We start from the raw sequence: 22096 nt of genomic DNA, 5'->3' as shown, positions 1-22096 counted from the left end.
TTCTTTCTAGCAGTATCAGAGATATGAGACTGAATTCCCATCTGGGGCATGGCACACCTTTTCACAGAAGCAGTTTATTAGCGTTTTCTGCATATATGATGAAGATAAAGAAAACTCATCAAAAGCCTTGACCATTTGCCATGCTGATCATCAAGAGTATCTTTTCCCTTGCTCTCCTTTTTCTTTTTCATCAGTGTAACTGATTCAAATGGAAACAGAGCCAAGTTTCTCCTGACTTGAACAGGAAGAAGGTTGACACATCTGTTCTGCAGCTCCAGCATTTATTTACCTGGGTCACACCATCCCTATATGTTCCATTAAGACACAGGTATTCCTAAAGATATCTAAGTATTGAAAGGATTTTTTTATTTAATATTAACAAGTTTAACAAAGGAGCTACTGACAAAAATCCAGTTTTCCATTCTGTTACCCAGGTCACTTGCACTCTAACACTCCACCTGCATAATTTGGTGAACCAAGCTGTCCCACCTCTATAAGACAGAACAAGCAATTACACTTAACTCACAAACTCGAAACAGCAGCCCAGCTCCTGTGTGCACTGAAAACGTATTCATATTTCATTTCCCTAAACATTCTTATTTCACTCTGCCTCCCATTATAAAATTACATATATGCAAAAGTGTGTATCTATCTGTGTATCCATCTATCTATCTCTATCTGCAAAACTACATCCTGGCATCCTACACAGCTCATTTTTTTGCTCAACTGCATACCCTTTAATCACCATTGATTTACTTTAGGTAAACATCAGAAAAATAAAAAAGCCTTGTCACAAGTCAGGAGCAACCTTTCTAAAGAGGCACTGAGATGCAACACATCTCCTTTCGGACCTAACCCTTTTTCTTCATAGACCAAGTATTATCCTGGTATTATCCCCCTCCACTATTCTATTTAATTTAGACTGCATTCTTTGACACCATGCATGTCTAAGGTTTTGCTTAAAAAATAACCCAGCAAGCTTCCTCTGGCCACAATAAACTAGGGAGTAAACTGGACTGAGTACAGTAAACTGACCACATAAGATATAAACAGAAAACAGAAGAAGACAACAGTGAATGAAAAAGATATCTCACCTCAGAAGTACCACATTGTCTGACAGGAAGGCTCCAACAGTCATATCTGAAAAGTTTGTAACATTGAGCAGTTACAAAGGAGGCATAAAATTCAGTTCTCTCAAATCTATTGCTAAATCACAGAGCATGAATCTAAAAAACGCATTGTCAGACTCAGCCAGTTTGTCCCATAAAATATCATTATGTCATAAGTCTTGTAACTAAACAATTAGTTCTGTGATGTTCACTTCTGCTTCGTTGTTTGATTTTTATTACTACAGTTATATTATTCTCTACTTTTTTGGTTATTTTAAGATTGCCTTCCTGACAGAGCAGCTTTCCAATAACTTAAAACCTTGGCCGGATACTGAATCATTGTAACTGTCCAAATAATTTAATTAGGCAATTAGTGAAAATTTTTATCAGGAGTTTTGAGTGGCAGAAGGGAAATGGAAAAAGCAGCTCAGTTTCACTGACCACCTGCAATGGCAGGAACTGGGAGCCTGAAAACAACCAACTCTGCTGTTTTCTCAGCCTGCTGATGTATTTTCCTGATGCTCTCACTGCCAGAGTAATTGACACACCTGGGTAACCATTGCTATCCATATCAACTCCCCCTGATATGGACTGGCCAAACATACGCAGCTTTGGGTTTATTGTTTGTCCCGACAGCTTCTGCATAGAAAACACACAAGTGAAATTAGTAATTAACACAAAAAAATCCTCCAAAAAAACCCCATTACCAAAACAAAAATCCCAAAACATTTAGGCATGATTTCCATGGCCACTGGGTCTCTCTCCTGTGGGCTGGGAGTGCTCCACATCTGCTGTCTTGCACTGCAGCCCCACAGCCCTGACAGGAAGGCTGTCAGCTGCCCTTCTGCCCCCGGCGAGCGGGACACCAGTGTTGACTTGAACTAAAAACCCACACCTGCATTACAATACCCATACAGACCTAAGCAAAATAAGGAACACACCAAACAGATTTCTGCATGAGGAAAAAATATAACTGCACCTAAGAGATTTTTTCTTTTATTACCTAATTTCTGTGAATAAAAGTTTTAAGAAGCATCTTAACAATAGTGATGATTAGTTAAAACAGAAAATCATGCATAACCATTTCTTTTCACCAAGTCTGCCAGCATACTCAAAGTCAAAATGATTCATTCTCATCCCATTTGGAAATTTTGATTTCCATCATCGATTACAGAGTATTTTCTGCCAGTTTGGATGTTGTATTTCCTTTTTGCCTCCCCCACACAAAGATTAATTGACTTCTAACATAGTTTCTTTCTTCCTTTAATTACTAACACAAAACATTCTCTAAATTATTTACATTGTGAAAGCAAATGTCTGAAGCAAATTAACATATCAAAATCTCTTTTTCTAAGAAGGCAATCAGCCAGCTTTCAATCATTCTGCTGGGCCACCAGTGCAAGACCTGAACCCAACTTCTGACTGCAGAAGTTACAGACTGAGGAAACCATGAAGTCATTTTAATTCTGTTGGAGGTGCTTCACTGTTTGTGACACGTGACCAACTTTTCCTGGCCCTCCCATAAAAGAATGCAATATTGGACAAAAGATCAGGCAGGAAATTAATGGAAAAAAAGACTAGTTGAAGCTAAAAAAGATATCCTGACAGTTAGTTTACAGGAAAACAGTCCTCCTCTGAGTACAGATCACTTCTTCTATTTGTGGGCAGGTAAGCTTAGGACAAGTGGAAGTAACTTCATCCCCACATTACATTCACATTCCATTTTTGGGGATCCCAGTTAAGGCGGTAAATCCCACCTGCAAACACCTAAAAGACATCTGTGGGTTCTTTCAGCCTACAAGAAGAATAATGCTGCTTTTAAGTACTATAAATGAAAATAGCAGGACACAAAGCCAAGCCAGCTGTTTCTGCTAATAGCTGCCACTGAAGCTGCTAAAGAGACGTCAAAGAATGACACTTAGCAGCACTTTAAATGATGAAAACAGGAGGAAGGAGGAGGTGGAACTAACAAATTGCAAAGGGTGAAAATATATACCCTGCAGGACACCCCCCCCCCCTCCAGCTTATTTCAAAGAGGAACTCCACAGCAGTAAAATGGATCAGGAATATAGTAATAAGATACAAAATGTCTTCCACCTCCAGGTTAAAATCCAGAGCAGATAGGTGAAAAGATGAAATTGTTACACAGTTTTGGTTGCACACAGGACTTGAACCAGCAACATGTCTAGTGCCCTGCACCACACACTGGGAAATGGCAGAGAGATAATGCCTGTAAGTGGTGCCCTCTTGGCTGCTCAGGACAAGGGACACTGATAGGAACAGTTTGTCAAGAGTCAATGACCACATACCCTGCCACACTCTTGAGCTGTGTATTTTCCCACTGACCAAACAGAGAGACATGCATTATCTGCTGGCCTTGCTCCAGTGGGGAGGGAGAGATCTAAAACAGGATGCCTTCCTTCCCACCCTGCTGATCTGTCCTTAAAAAATGTGAAATTTTCCCAAGAATGACCAAAAAAAAAAAAAGTGCAACTAAAAATCAAACCAAACAAAAAAAAACTAAACTATACCAAATAAAACAAAAAAACAAAAAAAAACCCCAAAAAATCGGACCCTTTTCAGCAAGAACTGGAAAGCCCTGGGGTTTACAGAGAAGAACCTCCCAACCAGTGGCTCTTGGCAAAAGTCAGGCAGAATCCTCCACATGCCATACATTATGAATACTTCTAAAATGCACTGAAGAGTCACTTAACTTCCCTTTTTCTCAAAAGCAGTGCATGCCATATACATGGTAAAGGAAGGACTAAACTTTTATAGTCTGTTGAAAGAGTTGCCAATATAACCACTGAACTCTTTAATTCTGTGTAAACTGATTTACTATGAAGGATCCCACCCAGCAACAAAAGAAAACAACCAGAACATCAAACACAGAGAGAGAGGGAAGAGTCAGGCTTTCAGAACAATGAAATGTGCTAGACAGAGACTATGAGACATGCTGGGCAGCATGAGCATAAATTTATCTTCTCTACTGCCTGGCTCCAGCATCTAAATTGCACTCTCTGTTGTCTCTGCACAAGACACCATAGCATATCCCTAACAAGGTTTTACTTCATCATAAGTGGGTAAGGGGGATGGCACCTAAGAATGGCCTTCTGACATATTGTCAGAATGCAAGAAGGCCAATAAAGCAGGTAAAGAGACACAAAAAGAACGGTTAGTAACTCTTCATTCTCACAAAGTCTGCTTCTACAGGAAGAAAGTGCAACCTCCCTGTTTCCCACGGGCCTCTCCATAATTTGCATGCTCAAACCCTTTCCAGGGTTTTCATTTTTCCTCTGCATTACTATTATCCCTATAAACTAACACTCAACTTTTGAGACTCTGCTTGCTTCAAGAAAATATAGTTGACAACTGAAACAAAAGACAGTAAAAAAATGCCTCCTGACTAACATAATTTTACCTTTCAGCATAGATACAGACAAACTTTGGGAGAAGCTGTCTTCAAACCATGACTGAGAAAAGGATATTGAGCTATGACAAGGTTACCTATTAAGGGACCCTTAAGTATTGTTTATTTCTGCAGGTCCTGGGAAAGTGACTTTCAGATTGGGATCATAAACAAGAGCATCACATACCATAGAGTACTGAGGTATAATACCATTGGCATCCCCGTGGTAAATGTACACTGCTCCTATGTAGTTATCCTCCTTAGGCGCTCCAATGGCAACATCTGTAAAACAGTGCAGATTTCACAATCCATTCCGTTAATCCAACTTTTCCCTAATTTTAGGATACAACTATCCATAGGAAAACAGCTCCCCATGAAAAAGTGATCATCAGCTTATATGAACCTTGGTAGAAGAACTTAGATAAACTTTAAAAATACACAAATGCATATGAATTTGTACACATATGTATGTTTCACATAATCAGATGTTGTGCTTAATTAGACACATGTTCTTTTAAAAAAATGTATTTATCAACCAGCAACTGTACTCAAAAAAGTGAATTTAGTATCCTTTCATAACCAAATCTTCAACCCACGAGAAAATCAGCTTTGTGAACCAAGACAAGACTAGCAAAATATTTACTGTAGCAGTACATTAAGGTTGGTTGAAAATCCAAGGCTGCACAAAGAGGCTGGGGATATTAAATGGATAGGCAAGAATTAAAAACAACTGCTGAGAGTGACTTTTCAAATTTCAATTGATCCAACTTAACTGCAAACTCCTACAGAGAGCATGATCCCACCTCCCATTCTCCTCTCCTACATGGATCTAGTGACTATGCTATCTGCTAAAATAAAGCTTTTCACAATTGCTTCATACCCATGGACTGATCCAACTCCCCCTCCAGTCTGAACATCACCATGACTGACTATAAATATTAGCAAGTACACACAAGCACATGTCCAGATGCAGAGGAAAAGCATGTTCATGATCTGTGAGGGCAACCTGCAACAAGGCTGGGTTAGGCTTAATGGGATACTGTGTCCTGAGTGGCCTGGAAGAAATAAATCCAAGCACACACTAAATTGGCCTTTGTTTAGAAGTCCTTAATCTGCACTTCCAGAAACTAGGGCAGAAAAGGAACACCGACGTTTTGTTCTCACCTACTGCTCTCAGAGCATGGGGTCTCACACTGAGCATCCTGAGAATGCAGCAGGGGGAGAACAAAGCAAAAGAGAGAAATTAAGAGACCAGGTGTTATCAGGAGTGAGAAGCTACTTCTGAATTATACTTCTTGATAAGAAATGAGATTATGTCAACAAAACCAGAAAGACTTGGAAACATCGGGAAATGGCCAAGAAGAAAGAAGTCAGACATAGGTTTCTGTTTTGTTCAGGGTGAGGGTATCTACAGCCTTTTATAAGCCATATGGGAAATAAGAAAATACAACAGCAAGGAAAGCAAAGCAATGTTACTGTGACCTGCACAGACACAAACTAAACCAACAGCAAGGACAGTCAGCTACAAAACGCTTTAGCACACAAATCCTACACAAGTAGATTTACCTTTGGGTTGAACCCAGGTGCTGGTCAGGTCTGGATAAGCAATGCATGCCATGCAAGACTGACAGTGTCACCAGTGCTGCTCACGCTTATGGAGAAACGGCCCTGGAGGAAATGGCACTGACCTGGGAAGCCGTCGTCATCGATATCGCCCAGGGCAGCCATGCTCTCCCCAAAGTGTGCGTTATAGGCGCTGTCCCCGCCCAGGGTGAGCTGCTCTTCCAGCACTCCCTAGCAAGCAAGAAATTAAAAAAAATCAGGGAAATGGTGAAAGCCTTGGACGAGGCAAGCCTTCCCCATGTGATGTGGGAATGACCTGCGGCAAAGATGCAGACTGTCTCTTGCTCTCTTTGCAGTGACATTACCTGGGCTCTAGAAATCAAATTTACTTGTGTTTTAAACCTTCTGGATTTTAGTTTTAAAGGGGAAAGGGAAGACAAAGGAGTGCATGACTTAACCAAAATACTAAATTAACTAAACAGTAACCCAGAGATGTAACTAAATGCAGTCACAGGAACTGGTGAATCATGAAAGTTTACAGATGCCTAAAATGCAACAGCCCAGAGTTTGCTCTTCTCACAGATTACATCCAACAACCAAAACCTCCAGTCCGAGTTTATTCAGCTAAACTCTAGCAAGCTAAGGAGTATTTTTTCCTAAGCAAAGAACATTTAATAATTGGATTTGAAAACATTTCAAGTACAGAACAGAAGGATTAAAGCAAAGTCCTCCAAAAGTCTTCTTAAATTAAGAATAAGGAAATATATTTAATGAAATAAAGAGACTGAGAAAAGTTGAAAATTAGGTAGCTTTGTACTACTATGCCGTGAGAAGCCTTATATGGCGCTGGTATTTCCTGTCCACCCACCTTCTGGTCAGATATGTAAGATTTATTTTCTTACTATCTTCTCTCCAGGGGAAATGAACATTTCCACAAGAAAAAAAATTAGTTACACAGTCTGTACCCACCTCAGGGTTGTTTTGGTTTTGCTTCCTTTGTGAATGAGAATAAGCTACTCTCTGGAACATGTACTAAAATCTTTTACTCAGCTGCCTTTGGAGAAAATCCCCCAAAATGAAATTGAAACACAACAGATAGAATACAGGCAGGCTTGTATGTGTGACTCAATTTTTTGCAGTTGTCACAGGAAAGGGCAAAATATAAGCATTTTAAATGTAGCATCATTATGCATGCTTGTTTTATAATACAATTTTCTCTGATCCTCTGCAACAACCTTTTAAGCAATGGTGCTAGCAGAATGAAACTGATGCCATTATGATTTTTGCCTTTTTTTAATGTACCTTTTATGTATTCTCAGTGGTCTTAGCATGCACTATTGTAATTCCTTACCTCTGATAACTCAGCATAGAACTGGTATTCTGTTAGGCCAGAAGACCAAACATCCCAGAGACCTCACAGCTGGAGGCCAGAAAACGCTACACTATGTTGAGAAACCAAGGTCCTCTTTAAAATACATTCTGTAAATTAAGATTACGGCCATCCAGGGGGGAATTCTTCAAGATGGGAAGATACCATGCTATTCATTCAAGTCTCTCATTGGGGCATCTTTGTTAGATATGGTAGATATGGTAATTTGTAAGGTCTATAAAATTGTACATGAATTATCATGTGTGTGCATTTTGGCACATTCCACCCTGGCAAAGTGGGGCACCATAAGGATCCTTATTAAATACCAAGGTAAAAACCCTTTATCCCTTAACTATGTCCGGCTCTTAATTTTTGGGACCAAGAAAAAGGCATCAAAAAGTTTAAAGTGTCCATTGCTAAAATAAAGCCCACAGTCCTGCAAGCCATTGCTTGTGCAAGTAATTCTAACACTCCTGGTGCAGGAGTATAAGAACCTCATACTAGCTTCTTGATTATTTTATAGAAGATAAACATTAACTCATGTGTACTCTCACTGTGAGCAGGAAATGTTGATTATCTGTTTGGCATTTTGGACCCTATCAGTAGAACCCAACAGCAACACTGCAACATAAAAGGTGGAACCTCCTGTGGATAAAGCTGAAAAAGTAGAACTCATTTAAAGGAGCAGTAATAAAAAAGAATTACGGTAAAAACACTTCTCAAGTCTCCTAAATGCTAGGACTTCTGGTGAATTTGAAGTCTAGCATAAATAAACTCAAAGTTCACTAAATATAAACCTATTTCATTTTAGTCCATAACAACTTTTCCTTTAAGACAGTGGCTTTAGGACCTGAATATTAAATATTTCATAGTATGTAAACAACCACTGTTTTCCTATAAATAAAACTTAAGAATGGCCTTAGTTAGCAAATGCAACGAAGTTCAGACTTTTCCAAGACTGTTGTTAGGTCATGTGAAATCCAACAATAACAGCTGATAAGAACCTCCCCTAAAACCTCTATAAGGAGCATAATGTGAAAGTAACATGAATTCAACCTCTACTTTCTCTCCTCTTCCTCAATCCTCAGATATTTGTGTTCCAATTTGTGTTTCAGGTTGTAGAGACCACTCAAAACACAAAGGAAACTCAGCCAAAGCTGCTGACTCTTACTTGGTTTTGGCATCAAATCCACATAAAGCCACAAATGCCACCAAGTTTCAACATACAACCAGAGACTTTCTCAGATCTCCTTGAAAGATTTACAGGTCTGTGACGAATTTGGGCTGGAATCTGGCAAACTACGATACCAGATGAGTCTTCCTGTGACTTCATGATTTGCTAGAGACATCCAGAGCTCCATTTATTTGAAACACCAAGTTTCACCATGCAGTGCTGGAAGGACATAAGCACTACCTTGCCAGGGACCCACACCCTCATCCCTTACCAAATCACCTCCTGTACATACTCACATTTCCTCTGTTGATATAGACTGTGACTTGGCCCTCATCTCTGATCTCAGAAAACAAAGGTGCTCCAACCAGCAGGTCTGACAAACCATCAGAATTCAGGTCAACTGCACATAAGGAGGAGCCAAAGTAAGAGCCCATCTGTAACCAAGTTGAGTCACAACAAAGCATTCAGTATCTGCCCACACACAGCAGGAAATCAAATAGGCGTGGTTTTTGTTTGACTTGGTTATTCTTTTAATTTCACATGATGCCTTGCTGCTTTATCACTCCCAAGAGAAAGGTTTAGGAATAATTCTGGCAGAAATGAAAACACTTTCCTATAACAGTGCATCAAGCCTGGATGTTTTACCAACAGAACAGAAGTTACACATTGGGACGTACTTAAGTGAGATAATTAAAGAGCTTTCTTAGACTACCTTTTGCTTGTCAAATGCTTAAAACTAGGAAGGGGTAAAATGAGTTTCCCAAATCAGACCTGGACAGTGATTATTCATGCCCAGTGCCAAAGTCCCTTGAAGCTGGGCACCACAGGTGATCGGGGGATACCTTAAAGAAATAATGAAAGAAAAAAAGAAGAACAGGCAAGAGGTCGTGAAAACAGGTATCATAGATTACCTCTTGATTACAGACTATCCTTCCCTATTCTATTTGTGTTTATTTGTATAAATCACTGTCAAAAGGCATACTGGTTGTGGGTCACAATCGTTGCCTTTCCTCTCATGTACAGGCAGGCACATTGAAACAGAAACAAAGACTTTTCAGTTGATAAAATAATAAAAAAATAAAAAGCTTTTTAGTAATAAAAAATTAAAATAAAATATTTTTAATAATAAAAAAATGGCTCAAACCATGACAGCTTTTCAGTTCATACAGAACAAATGCAAATCACTTTCAATTTCCACTTATTGCTTGATAAACTTAATTGCCTAAAATAAAGAAATACATTCATTTCACTTCATGATTTTTTAATATGGGTGAACATTGACGACTATCTCCCAGCCAGAACCCACATTACAAATTTCAAAACACATTTAAACACAAGAAGGAAACAAGGAAGAATGATGTTTCACCCTTATTTCATTCACTTCTGCTACGGTAACATAAGGCATACTCTTTGAAACCAACTACAAACTATAGCCTCAAAATTAAAAGCTGCTTCAGCAGGAAACTGGGGAAGATGCCACTTCATATTTGAAATTGAGTGCTGTTTTCTACAAAGTAAGAAAATCTGAGGTTAAAGGAATAATTATTTATGTTCTTGAATGCTTTTGCATTCCTCATAGCAGATGCTTGACCTCCATGCCCTTAAGTTAACATTCATGAACCTGAACTATTGGACATGCTAGAAGATGGGCAGCAGCAACTCTATTCTATGCAGTCTGTAAGATTTAAAAGTTACTAAATATATAATGCAATGGTGATTGAAGAATAGCCTTTCAGTTTGTTAATGCAGATTTTTGTGCTTCTGTGGGTTTAAGGTCAGACCTCAAATATTATTTCATTCCAGTTATTTTGTAGCTTAAGTTCCCTTGTGGAATTTTTATTTATTTTTTTAATCCAAAAATGTTTTAAAAGAAATTTCTCATGGGTAGATTTCTCATGGGTAAGGGACAAAAGTTATGAAATCATTTTATTATGTATTCAGGCAGTTTTCAGGAAAAAGCTATTATTTACTTAACTGTAAGATGGTATGTCTGCAGCGTGGGTGAGTTCACAGTGTTCACAGTTCAGATAAGAAACTGAAGTTTGCAAGCTTAACATTTGTAACAAGGTACTGATTTTTCTTTTGTCTGCATTTGATTTCCTAGTTCAGCCTCCATTAATGAAAAAAGAAGGAAGAAACTGGCCTGCTGTTCATATCTGCCTACCAAGAATGTCCGAGCAATGAACTTTCACACCACTGGGGAGGATGCGGCATTTTATGAGAGCTCATTGCTGTGAGCTCTCCAAGCAGTGCTCATTGCTGAGCAGGTCTGGTTTTGCTTCTACCACAAAACAAAAGAAAAGACAACAACCAAACAAAAAAGGTGATTTAGCACAGCCTTCTTTTTAAAATAAAATTCTCATTTGGATTTTAGAGAATTTATAGAAGAATGCAAAAGAGCCCTAGAAGTGCTTGAATTATGTAAATACTTGATTAGTTATGTATAACAGTAAAGCAATTAAATTGAAAAGGAAAAGGTTTTGACTAAGACTTGGAAACTTTCTGATGGCTCTGTTTATTAGGTTCATGAGTAGTCAGAAGCACATCCTTAGAAACATTTAAAACTCAACAGGGAAAGAAATTAACAGGAAGCAATCAAACACAGGAGATGCCCTGGATGAACTGGGAGGTCTTTTCCTTTCAAGATGTCTGTAATTCTGCTAGTGCAGAGAAAGTAAAATTCTGGAGAGGCCCTAAAATACAAGTCACACCATGCACCTACACATGCTTGTGGTTTATTTCATTAAATTTATTTCATTACATTCAGTAAATTAACATCCCCTATTCCAGGCTAGTTTTTAAATACTGCAACTGCGTCTTGCTGGGACAAAAATAACAAGTTATAGTAACACTCTAACCTGAGGATACAAGTAAACCCTTTAGCTCTTCCTGAGGGCAGCAGGTCTTCCCAGAGCCAAAAGCCTCCAGAAACCTTTTTAATTTATTTCTTATCCTTCCAGAAGAACACAAGACACCCCACATAAGAGGTATCATTTAATCACTAAGTTACTCCTAAATAAAGCATTTTTTGTTGTTACCTATAGCTAGACATACTGTCCATTTTGTTTCTCCTGCAATACAGCTCCAGTAAGCCCCCAAATGAAGAACACAAGCTGCTCCCCATTCAGACACAACACCACAGTGGAGAAGCTAGATCCCACTAGCATTCACTAAATTTCCCACATCTCAGAGGTACTGCTACAGTCACATAAAACTAAAGAGAACCACTATTAAAATTTTCAGCAAGACCTTCAATTTCAGTCACATGGACATGGAGCAGACATTGCAGTCATGACTGCTACTGAATAAATGGCATACAGCTGATCTGTAAAATAGGTTTAGCTCTTCTGAGAGGGCTTGCTGGACAACTTATGAAGGAATGGAATGAAAAATGATGCTCTGGGATGACTCTGCCATTACTTCTGACCCTCTCTACCCCCCTCCTAGTAGACAACACACATATATAAATGCTCACCTTTTTTCCTGAAGCCTGAAAAATCTTTATTAGAGAGCCTGATTGTCTGTCTGTTCTGAAAATATAAACCTGAAAGGTGAAAAAAGAAAATAAGTTTACCAATACTAACTATGAAGCACTTGTGCTTTCTAAATAATATCTAAATCATGGTCATGACTATTCCCAGGATCCAACTTCATGACCACTTTACTGGTCAGTCTTCTTTTAAAAGATGACACAGAGTTCTCCACAGTCCTGAAAAATCAGAGGCTTGTCATAAGAAACACTGGAATATTATCTTGTTGCCTACTTTTTTTGATTCACTTATGTATATGCACGTGTGCACTTAAAAGCACCTAGCCAGGCAACTTTACAACTCCCAATTAAGTGGCATCTGGAGACTGTCTGGAAATAAGGAGGGCAAAAGACTGAGAACGCATAAACCTGCTCCCCTTCCCTTATCTAGTGTTCCCTTATCAAGAAAATGTGCCTGCACATACTGCATTGCAAACTTCATGATGCTTTAGCAACAGTGAGAGTAGTAATCTCAACCAGATCACCCACAAAAATTTCCACTGTTTCTGTCTGCTGCAGTTTTTAAATCAGAAAACTATTCAAATACAGCCTATTCATTGCTCATTTCCACAGGAGAAACTGATAATCTGGAATCATCAGGGATAAAAGTATTGATGATTCAAGTTTAAGAACACGTACCAAAATTTCAGATGGGAAGTACATGGCTTGTAGAAAGGGATTCCCTTCAACAGAAAGACTGGTTCAGTCAGTCTTTGAGACTCCTGTGGCATTTGACAGACTCCCTCCTAGCAGGTGCTCGCACAGTTTGTAGGGCAGAGGATCTCTTACTTCCAAGGCATGTGGAAGAGCCAAGCACTGGAATGTGGTGAGTTATTCACAGGTGGTGAGACAGAGTTCAAAGGTGTTTTCAGTCAAGAGCACAGCACAGGTTTACTGTGGACAATTGCTCTATACTGGGCAAACAGGACTCCCTGGCTTATGCAGTGGCATGTTTAGCACCAACAGAATGTTGCCAGGTGTCTCAACTCCAAACCCATTCTTAAATAATGACAATCTTTGTGACTTTGGAGAAATGACCCAGTCTCATTAAGAATCTTGGCTTTAACTTAAGTGAAAAGGTGTGACAATGCTAATCACTTTCTATCAGAGAAGTGGAAAAGATCAGCTTATTAGAGTATTTGGAAAGTACAACAGGAATGCTCACTGTAATGTTCTGTATTCAGCACTTCTTACCAACACTTTGCCATGTGTTCCTGCTACCTGCATCCCATGCCAAGGGAGAATACTGTAAGCTTTAGAGACTAGAGCTAGTCTTTAAACTACAGAGCCAGCTTCTTTCTTGTGGCTCTCTTGCTAGCAGGTGTGTTTCCACACCCTCCTCCTTGCAGAGAAATTAAATTTGTTCCACAGAAAAAGCAGCTTGGAAGGAAGGTGCACTGTAGCAGCCATAACACAACACCTGGGATAAGCAATCTCTGTCTTTCTCATGCAGATGTCTTCTCACTAGCAACTGTGGTGCTACTATTTCCTGTCCACCCTAGTCATGCCAGATCAGGTGTAAGTACCAAGTTCATCCACTACTTTTATCCCATTTCCTCCCCTTGCACCACTCCCCCAGGACATGTTCACTATCAAAAATAATCTGCCTGAACAGGATAGCGTTCCTGGTAGTGAAGACTTCTCACAATATGATTCAGCTACAACTCATGTCACTAAAGAGCATGAGAGTCAGAGGTAGGAAGATGGAAGGGGGCTGCAGGATATCTCTGCTCAAGCAAGTGGTGACAGGAATGCCCCAAAAGGACTGCATTTTGAAGAAAGAGAGACAAAAGCAGATCCTTTACACTCCTTGTCTCCCTCTCCCCGCTCCCACTTTTTCCACCTTTCATTTAGAAGAGTATAAGAGGTCACAGTGCTCACCCTCAACCAGCTTCTCCAACAGCACGTGGATACTCAGCACAGGAGAACCTGGCTTGCCTAACTCACTCATTTCCATCTAGCCATTCACTTGTTTACATCTTTGAGACACTGAACCCATATATGCCCATAGGAAGATCTTTTTTGTTTCCTTCCTTCTTAAGAGACTATCACCAAGATTTCTAAGTATAGCTGGCAAAAACCCAGACTCTAATGCACTAAACATCAAAGTATTATGAAGCTTAAAAATGGCATAAAATCACCTAATCTTACTCTACTAGAGATGTTATCTTGAAGTGAATACTGAAATAGTCAAATGTGTGAATAAAAGAAGCAGAAGACAAATTCTCTTTTACAAGTATTTTCATTTCTAGGAAAGTTTTAAGTAATACCTGAACCTAAACAAAAGCAGTGTGAAAGAGATCTTGTCTGTGTCTCATTAAAATGAGTATTGTAAGGACTGGGTGGGAAAGAGAAGGAAGAAAGGCAAAGGATGCGATGCATCAGGAAGGACGGGTTGAGAAAATCTGACAGCTTCACCAAACTACCTCATCTCTCCCTTGCTCAGTGCTCAAAACTACCCTGCAGACAAAAAATTCTTGTCTTCTCATACATGTTAGAACTGAATCAGTATTACATTTCATGCAGCGTTGCATCCAACCCACATCACTGTTTGACAAAGAGCCACACCTTTCCGATGCCTCCGTCCTGGGGAGCTCCTCCCACAATGTCAGTCGTAGTCGGCTGAGAGAAATGACCTGCTGTCACCGCATATCCTGAGTAGTAAACAAAATAAATAAATAACTGTGACAGAAAAACAGATCAACCAGACAGATCAGGCTTATAAGGCTTCCCTGTAGAGTTCAACTGTACTGAAGAGTTCAACAACCTTTCTGCTCAGGATGGAACAATGTTCTGTTCAAAAGTTCATGGGGAAGGGAAATGAGAGTGCACTCCCCAGTACCCTTCCAAAAGCTGAGACAAGAAAGCCATGTGTGTGGAGATGACCAAGGGACACAAGGAGCTCATACTGGGAGCAGTTTGCCCACTGCAAGTCAAGAGAGGGAAGCAGTAAAACAGGGAAAGGCATACACAAAAAGAGAAAAGCAATCATATGACCACAGTGAAAGTATCATGTCAAAGAGCAACAGTCCCACTTGGATCCGACAGGAGTGCACTCCTTTGGCTAAAATCACTGCCCAGGAAGCCTTGGGAAATCATGCTCCTCTTTCGTTGGGGGAAACAGAAAAGGACATTAGGCAAAGAGAAGTCAACAGCTTAAAAATATTTTTTCAAGGCAAGAAGAAAAATGGGACAATATATCAAAGAAAAAAAGTATATTTGAAATAAGAGGATCAAAGATTCAGCTTTATTTCATATATTAATATAATATGTATTAAATAAAAATGAGTAGAGTAGCTTTCCTCTAAAGCTCTTTTCTATTTGCCTTGCTCTTTTGCTACAAATTATGAGGCTCTCATCAACATAGTAAACTCTATAGTTCAAGCCTATCAGTGGCAAAACCTATTTATGTCTGCAAACAGGTAAACATTAACTCTTCATTTAGCTATCACCAAACAGTATCTACAAAATTATGGTTTCTTAAATATTAAAGGTTTAGGGGACAATGAGAGGTCAGTGCAAGACTTTAATCAAACAGCACCAACCTGCTGAAATGCCTTCTAGGTCTCAACAGTCTTAGGCACTTCAGATTAAGTGGAAGCCTTTAAATTAATCATTTCAGGGACATTAGCTGGTTTTAAAGCAAGTAAAACCAACTGAGTTAAAGATGTACCTATATCCAAACCTTTCACAACTTCCTTCAGTTGCCAATAACACTTTTATATTGTGTTATTTTTGTTGAAATAAATGCATCTGCAATACAAATTCTGTAGTTAGTTGTTCCACTCATTTTAAAGGCACATATAAGCAGACATGCAGTTCAACTAGTAACAAATAATTTGCCTATTACAGGGCAAAGGCAAGAATGTTAAGAAGCCCACCACAATCCAATGTGCTGTTAAAATGCCTTTTCTATATTACTCCAAAAAATTACAACTAAGTGTGGGGGGAGGGTGCTAGAACGAGGAAAGAAAAACTGAGTATTTTGAATGTTTCTTTGCTTCCAGTTAAGTATCATTTTAATTCAAATATTTTTCTTTTCACACTTTTTATAAAAATACTCTACGTGACTATAGAAACAAACACTACCAACTTTATAGCATCAAAGCCTTGAAAACCATTGTTGAATAATTTCTATTCACAGCAAGCATGAGAAAGCTGCTTACCAAGGTATGTGTACCTCCTGGCTATCACAGCATCATCATTCAGCTTGTAGTATGTGTTGTCAGTGAGATTCAGTACTTTGACAGTTCCTGTCCAATAATAAGATCCTGGTGCCCCCATGATAACCAGCTCCTACAACAGGAAAAACAGAGGTGTGTGGGGAAAAGGGTAGGAGGAAAAAATAACAATCAAAACTTTACACATTAATGGAGAAGAGACAGGATATTTACTTAAAACACCAATAATAAGTCTAACCTCCATTCTGTGTGCATTTGGACAGTATCGTTCCTTCTTCCCAAATCTGGAGGTGACTGCATACACCCTAGTGACAGACTGCCTTTTTATAGTCCACTTCTGCTCAGTGCTTCTGCTGCAACAGAAGACTTTCCTCAACCTTACTAACCATCAAGCTTATCCCTTACTAACCATCAAGTTTATCCCTGCTCCCTGATAGTTCTCTGAAAAATCTCTCTACTTCTGCCTTTCCCAAACATCCTTCAGAAGACCCAGAGCCAGAAGTACTTCAGCCCACCCAGAGCCCATCACTCAGCTACAGATCATGCCCTGATACTGGCTGACATGCTATACTAACCAACCATGATGGAAACAGCACAAAGGATTTTGATTTGACAACTGTGAAGCTAAACAGCTGCCATGCACTCAACAAGCAGGATGTGTGTTATGTCCCAGGCGGAACATTTTGCCCAGCTCTGTTATCAAGATATTCTGGTCTTTGAGAGACAACCTGAATATAAGAGGCATCATAAAATGGCTTGGGAGCATTACAGACAACCAGAGTGATTTAAATTTTGAAAGACCATAGAAATCAGGCACAGTTTCATCCAGCATTCAAAGGTAGATGGTATAGATAGTATTTTTAAGTCAAAATCCACAGTACATTTACATTCAAGAGAAATCCACAAAATGTTGTCCCAAAACATCCAGCATCCCTGCAGAAAAACCTTGCTCCTGGATGTGGTTTTAAATACCTCCAGCAAGGGACCAAATTAAGCCTGCGGAGCATTAACCCCGGGAAGTTCTCCACTCCCCAAGAAGACGTGTGAACAGCTGCTTTCCTCACATCTCCATTCAATGCTAAGCCATGGGTGGACTCCATCCTTGTAGGTAATTGCTATCATACCCAAGTCCCCTTCAGGTGACCAGTTCCAGCTGGGGGGAGATGTAAAACAAGGCATTCTCCTAATACGACTACAGGGACAGGAATACAAAACCAACCAAAGCAGCATGTGCTTAGAAATAGCTTTTTCCTTGTAATGGGCCATACCTGTCAGGTCACTTACTGACAGGAAAAACTACCATCCACAATACTGAATACAGGATAGAGGATCTCCTGTTTGACCCAAAAAGCCATTTATCTGCATTTCCTGCTGCCATCAGACTGATATGATAAGAGTTCAAAGGTATCTTTTGAACTAGGGTAGCAAAGGAAAATTTAAGCCTGGGAACAGAAACAGGCTGGGGAGAGCAGACAGTCAGGAAACAGCTGCTGCTGGCTGAACATCCAGTTACCGGACAGTGCCCTTGTGGCAACAGTGCCTGCCATCCCAGTTTACAGAAATGGCAAAAGGCAATTTCTGAAAGAGAAAACCTTTATTCTGTTTGTATCAGTCTGGACAATACATTCTGTAGATCAGTGCATATACATAATTAGGAGAGGGTATGTGTTCTTAAAAATTTTAAAATAAAACGAAAACAAACAAGTGAAAAAGGCACAACCCTGAAACATTAACAAAAGAAAAAAAAATCCAAGCATAAGGAAACAAATTAATTCTTGATAAAACTGAAACATGGCTGATAGACTTCTGTCCAGAAAAGAATGTGGTCAAGTATTTAAAACAACTGTGGTGTGTATATTCTACCACATTTTTTTCTCCATCTTGCTGCAACAAAGAACTGTAGCAGAACTGAAAAAAAGTGTTTATCTTCTGTATGCATGTGCATCATATTCATGCAGATGTATACATACATAAACAAAATTATTCAAGAAAGACTTTTATATCATCACTTACAGTAAAGAGCTAATGACAGACAGAGAAATACCTCTATGCAAGTTTTGGGACATACATAATAAGAATATTCCCTGAAGACATTTCCAGAGTCAATTCATTTATACTTGTCCACCGACCTTGAGAGATACATGCACATATGTATGAACCACTGTGCAAGAAACAGACACCTGAGAAACTAGACAAGGCAAAGGAGTGTTTGCTGGCAGGAAGGGACCATTCTCAGCCCACTGTCCAAGCCATACCTGGGAATCTCCTCCTGGGACATGCAACAGGAGAGCCACTTACCCACCCCAAGCTTTCCATGCACGTGTCCTGGCTCACCTTGGTGAAGAAGCCTGCGATCCCTGCCTGGCATGAACCGTGCTCCTCCCCATACTTCTTCTTGTACTCTGGATGGAAGAAGGGAAGAAAACAAACTGTGGTCATCCCTGGCACAGCACACACTCTTCACCTGAGCCACTCTTCACACAGCCTGGAGAGACAGCAGCATGCAGGGCTCTGGGTTTTATCAGTGGATCAGCCACCAAGAGGCAGCAAGCAGCACACCCACCCACATCAGGGAGTATTGCAAGGAGCCGGCTGGGGAGGGAGGCCAGAGGGCCCCTAGAGATGCTAAACAAGCAGTGCCACAGCAGCACGAAAAGACCAGCAGCATCACTCCAGTAAAGGTGCATTAAAGGAGGCCATCTGTAGCAGATCACCACAGTTCAGAAGGGGGAAGCAAAAAGTGATACACATCCCTGCGTGCCACAGACTGTGCTCTAGGAGGTTTAACTCGCAGGCCCATTACCTCAGAGAAATAAAGTGATATTCCCCTACAACGACAGTCATTGAAGTGCCCAGAAGCATTTCTGGTGAGGACACAAGTTCCAGGAAGAAAACAGTGACTGAGGAAAAGACATGTGTTTCTACTGGATCAGACAACAGTCTCTTTTGCAGGATATTTATTTCTGCTGTGTTTCATGACCACGTGCTTAGAGCTCCCAGTTCACAGGGAACCCAACCAGCACCCTACAGCTTTTGTTTATGGATTTTACATAGCAATCATTTGTCCTCTCAAACCTGAGGCATTTTTACTTTATCTTTTTGATTATGAGAAAATAAATATTTCTAGGAATATATTAAGTTCACAGTGAGGAGCAGGAAAAAGAGAAAAAAAAGAAAATCACTTTCCACCCCACCCTAATTCAAATATTTTCATCTTGCAAGTATTTGAAACTTACAGCTGGATCAGAGCCCTTCCAGTTTTTTCCAGAGCATTATTTTCAAATATCTACCATACTATCACTACTTCCTGTATATTACAGTAATTCATGTTCAGAAACAATTTAACATATAACCTGATAACTGTGAAACTTTTTTTTATTTTAAGCTTCATTAATTATAATGAAATTGATGAGCAAACTGCCTCTGGAACCAAGCAAGTTCCTTTGGAGTTGCATTTTGTCTTATTGAAGATCAGAAGGAATTAATTATAAAAAATGCTGCCTTCTTGCAAAATATTTTATGTAGACATATGTACAGACACACACACCATTCTCCCTTTTGTATTACACAGAGCCTCTTCCTAACATCATAAAGATGTTCAGAATTTCAGACATTTGCTGAGGTCCTACCAGTTGCACAGGGAAAAGCTCAGCTGGAGACACCATGCAGAATAGAGACTTGATCCACAAATTACAGTCCCAATGCTCAACACTCTTGGCCAAGGTAGGGTCCTGCCAAAGTGACATGCATCCCAGCAGACCAGAAGCACAGTTGGGTCTCCTAATGGTTAGCCCATGTGAAATGAGAACTGAAGCCCATATTAGCCCATAGCTATTCAGCAAGTGTTGGGGTTCTGAACTGCTAACTCTCCACATATAGATTCTCCAGTACTTGCCTGGGGAAAAATATTTTTTTATCAATGTGAACATTTTTTTCATTAAGAGAGCCAAGGAGAAGAGATTCCTCCCTCCAGCATTTTCTGAAAAATAATTCTGTGCATGTCCTAAAAGCCGTGCATTCACTATAGCAAGATCCCCACCCTTGCATGATGCAATGAGGAAGGTCAAAGCCCATTCAGAATGAAATCTGGTGAAAGATATCAAAGCTAACAAGAAGGGCTTCTTCAGATACATTAACAACAAAAGGGTACTAAAGAAAATGTAGGTTCCACTGCTGAGTGGAAACAGGGACCCCTTGCAAGACAAATTGCAGAGAAGGCTGAAATATTGAATGGCTTCTTTGGCTGCCCATTTTGAAGTCTGGGGTGACATTTGCTTTCTTCCTGTCTTCAGACTCTATTTGCTTCAGTGTTCACTGCCAAGGCCATGACATTTCACAAGTGGAAATGTAAGCATGGAGGCCCAAATACCTCAGACATCGGGGCTGTTTGAGAATTTAAAGCTCCAGTGACACAGAGGAGAGATCAGCACACCAATTTCAGGGGGAATCAAGAGAGATATTGTCCTCCCCAACAAGCCAGCAGCCCAGTACAGACAGGCACTGGGCTCCTGGATTTCTGCCTAACCCTTTCAGCACAAAACTACCCCTTCTTATCTGCTCCCCTAACTCCCCTCTGCAGTGATGTACACCTGCCTCCACATGCAAGCAAGATCCTTTCCACCCATGCATCCATGGCCAAGGGGTGCCAGTCATCCTAGATGGTCACATCCCAGCATCACAGACCTCTGTCTGCTCCCTAGAGCCACTCTGCCTCTCCCAAGCAATAGATGAGCTCAGAAAGGGATGAAACCAAGAAGAAACCAAGATTGCTTCTACCTCACCTCCACTTCAGCGCATGGTAGCGACACATGTCACTCATACAACATAGCCAGCCAGCCAGCCATGAAGTAAAGCAACCAACTAGGTGGAAATTGTGCAGTTATTGTATCAGCTCACAGTTTTTGTATGCCTGAACAACAACCTTTGCAGGACATTAAATTTATTTGTTTTCACATAGCTCCAGGCAATAACTGCAATCAAGGGCAAATTTGTTATTTCTACACTTCTTTACTCTTTCTTGTCTTCCTGCCAACTGCTGTGCAATCCTGATTACAGAGACTGCAAGCCATGAAACTGCTGCAGCAACAGCTGACAGCGAAGCAGCATGATGAGGTTGAGTCTGGAGGAGGTTGCAGCCTGTGCAACTTCGAAGATGTGCCATGAATAATACATACAGGAAAAAAGAGAAGAAGATGGCAGTGGTTTGCAGCCAGGATGATCTCAGGTTACAAGGAAAGTGAGATGGAGGATGGAGTAATTGCATAAAACAACACACAAGGAAAAAGAATAAGCTTTGATGTGCAACAATTCTGAAGGTAAATGCCCTCAAACTTTTTCTTTGAACAAAACTCTCTGCCAGTCTCTAAGCAAACTTGAATGCCATAACATAAACTAAGCTACAGAGTACAATAAAATAATCTATCATCCTCAAAGATGTAAAATATCACATGTGCTGAAAGCTTTTTGTTTCCTATATTACAGTGTTTCACTACTCCAGGAAGAAACAGTAGTAATCTCTCTGACCTAGCATTGTGATACTGAGTTGCCACCACAAAGCAGGGATGTTTTGATGGCTCCCAGAAAACCAAATGTGGTTTAGACCCGTGGGAAAAAATACTTTTTGTTTTGCATGCAAGGAATATGAGCATGTGCTGTTCCCCTCACTTACTAACCAAAGGGATCATCAGTCTTCCCCATTTTCACTATCAATTTCTACCACAGAGGAGTAGGAAACCATCCCAGCTCTCCTCATGAGCTGGACT

The 22096-nt window shown here is 40.1% G+C and overlaps 1 protein-coding gene across 1 annotated transcript in view; it reads right to left on the bottom strand.

Moving 5' to 3' along the window:
• The window catches only part of ITGA9 (integrin subunit alpha 9), a 215506-nt gene that overhangs the window by 175384 nt on the left and 18026 nt on the right, over positions 1–22096 (bottom strand). The window contains exons 5-13 of the mRNA XM_064705067.1: positions 18669–18736; positions 16320–16449; positions 14722–14807; positions 12100–12168; positions 8921–9058; positions 6207–6312; positions 4706–4800; positions 1658–1748; positions 1095–1140 (exon numbers count right to left, since the gene is read on the bottom strand). Of these exons, the coding sequence (XP_064561137.1) occupies positions 1095–1140; positions 1658–1748; positions 4706–4800; positions 6207–6312; positions 8921–9058; positions 12100–12168; positions 14722–14807; positions 16320–16449; positions 18669–18736 (829 nt within the window). The remainder of the gene's footprint in view (positions 1–1094; positions 1141–1657; positions 1749–4705; positions 4801–6206; positions 6313–8920; positions 9059–12099; positions 12169–14721; positions 14808–16319; positions 16450–18668; positions 18737–22096) is intronic.

Source organism: Zonotrichia leucophrys, chromosome 2, assembly GCF_028769735.1.
Source record: "Zonotrichia leucophrys gambelii isolate GWCS_2022_RI chromosome 2, RI_Zleu_2.0, whole genome shotgun sequence".
NCBI lineage: Eukaryota > Metazoa > Chordata > Aves > Passeriformes > Passerellidae > Zonotrichia > Zonotrichia leucophrys.
This window is presented reverse-complemented; position numbering and strand designations above follow the sequence as displayed.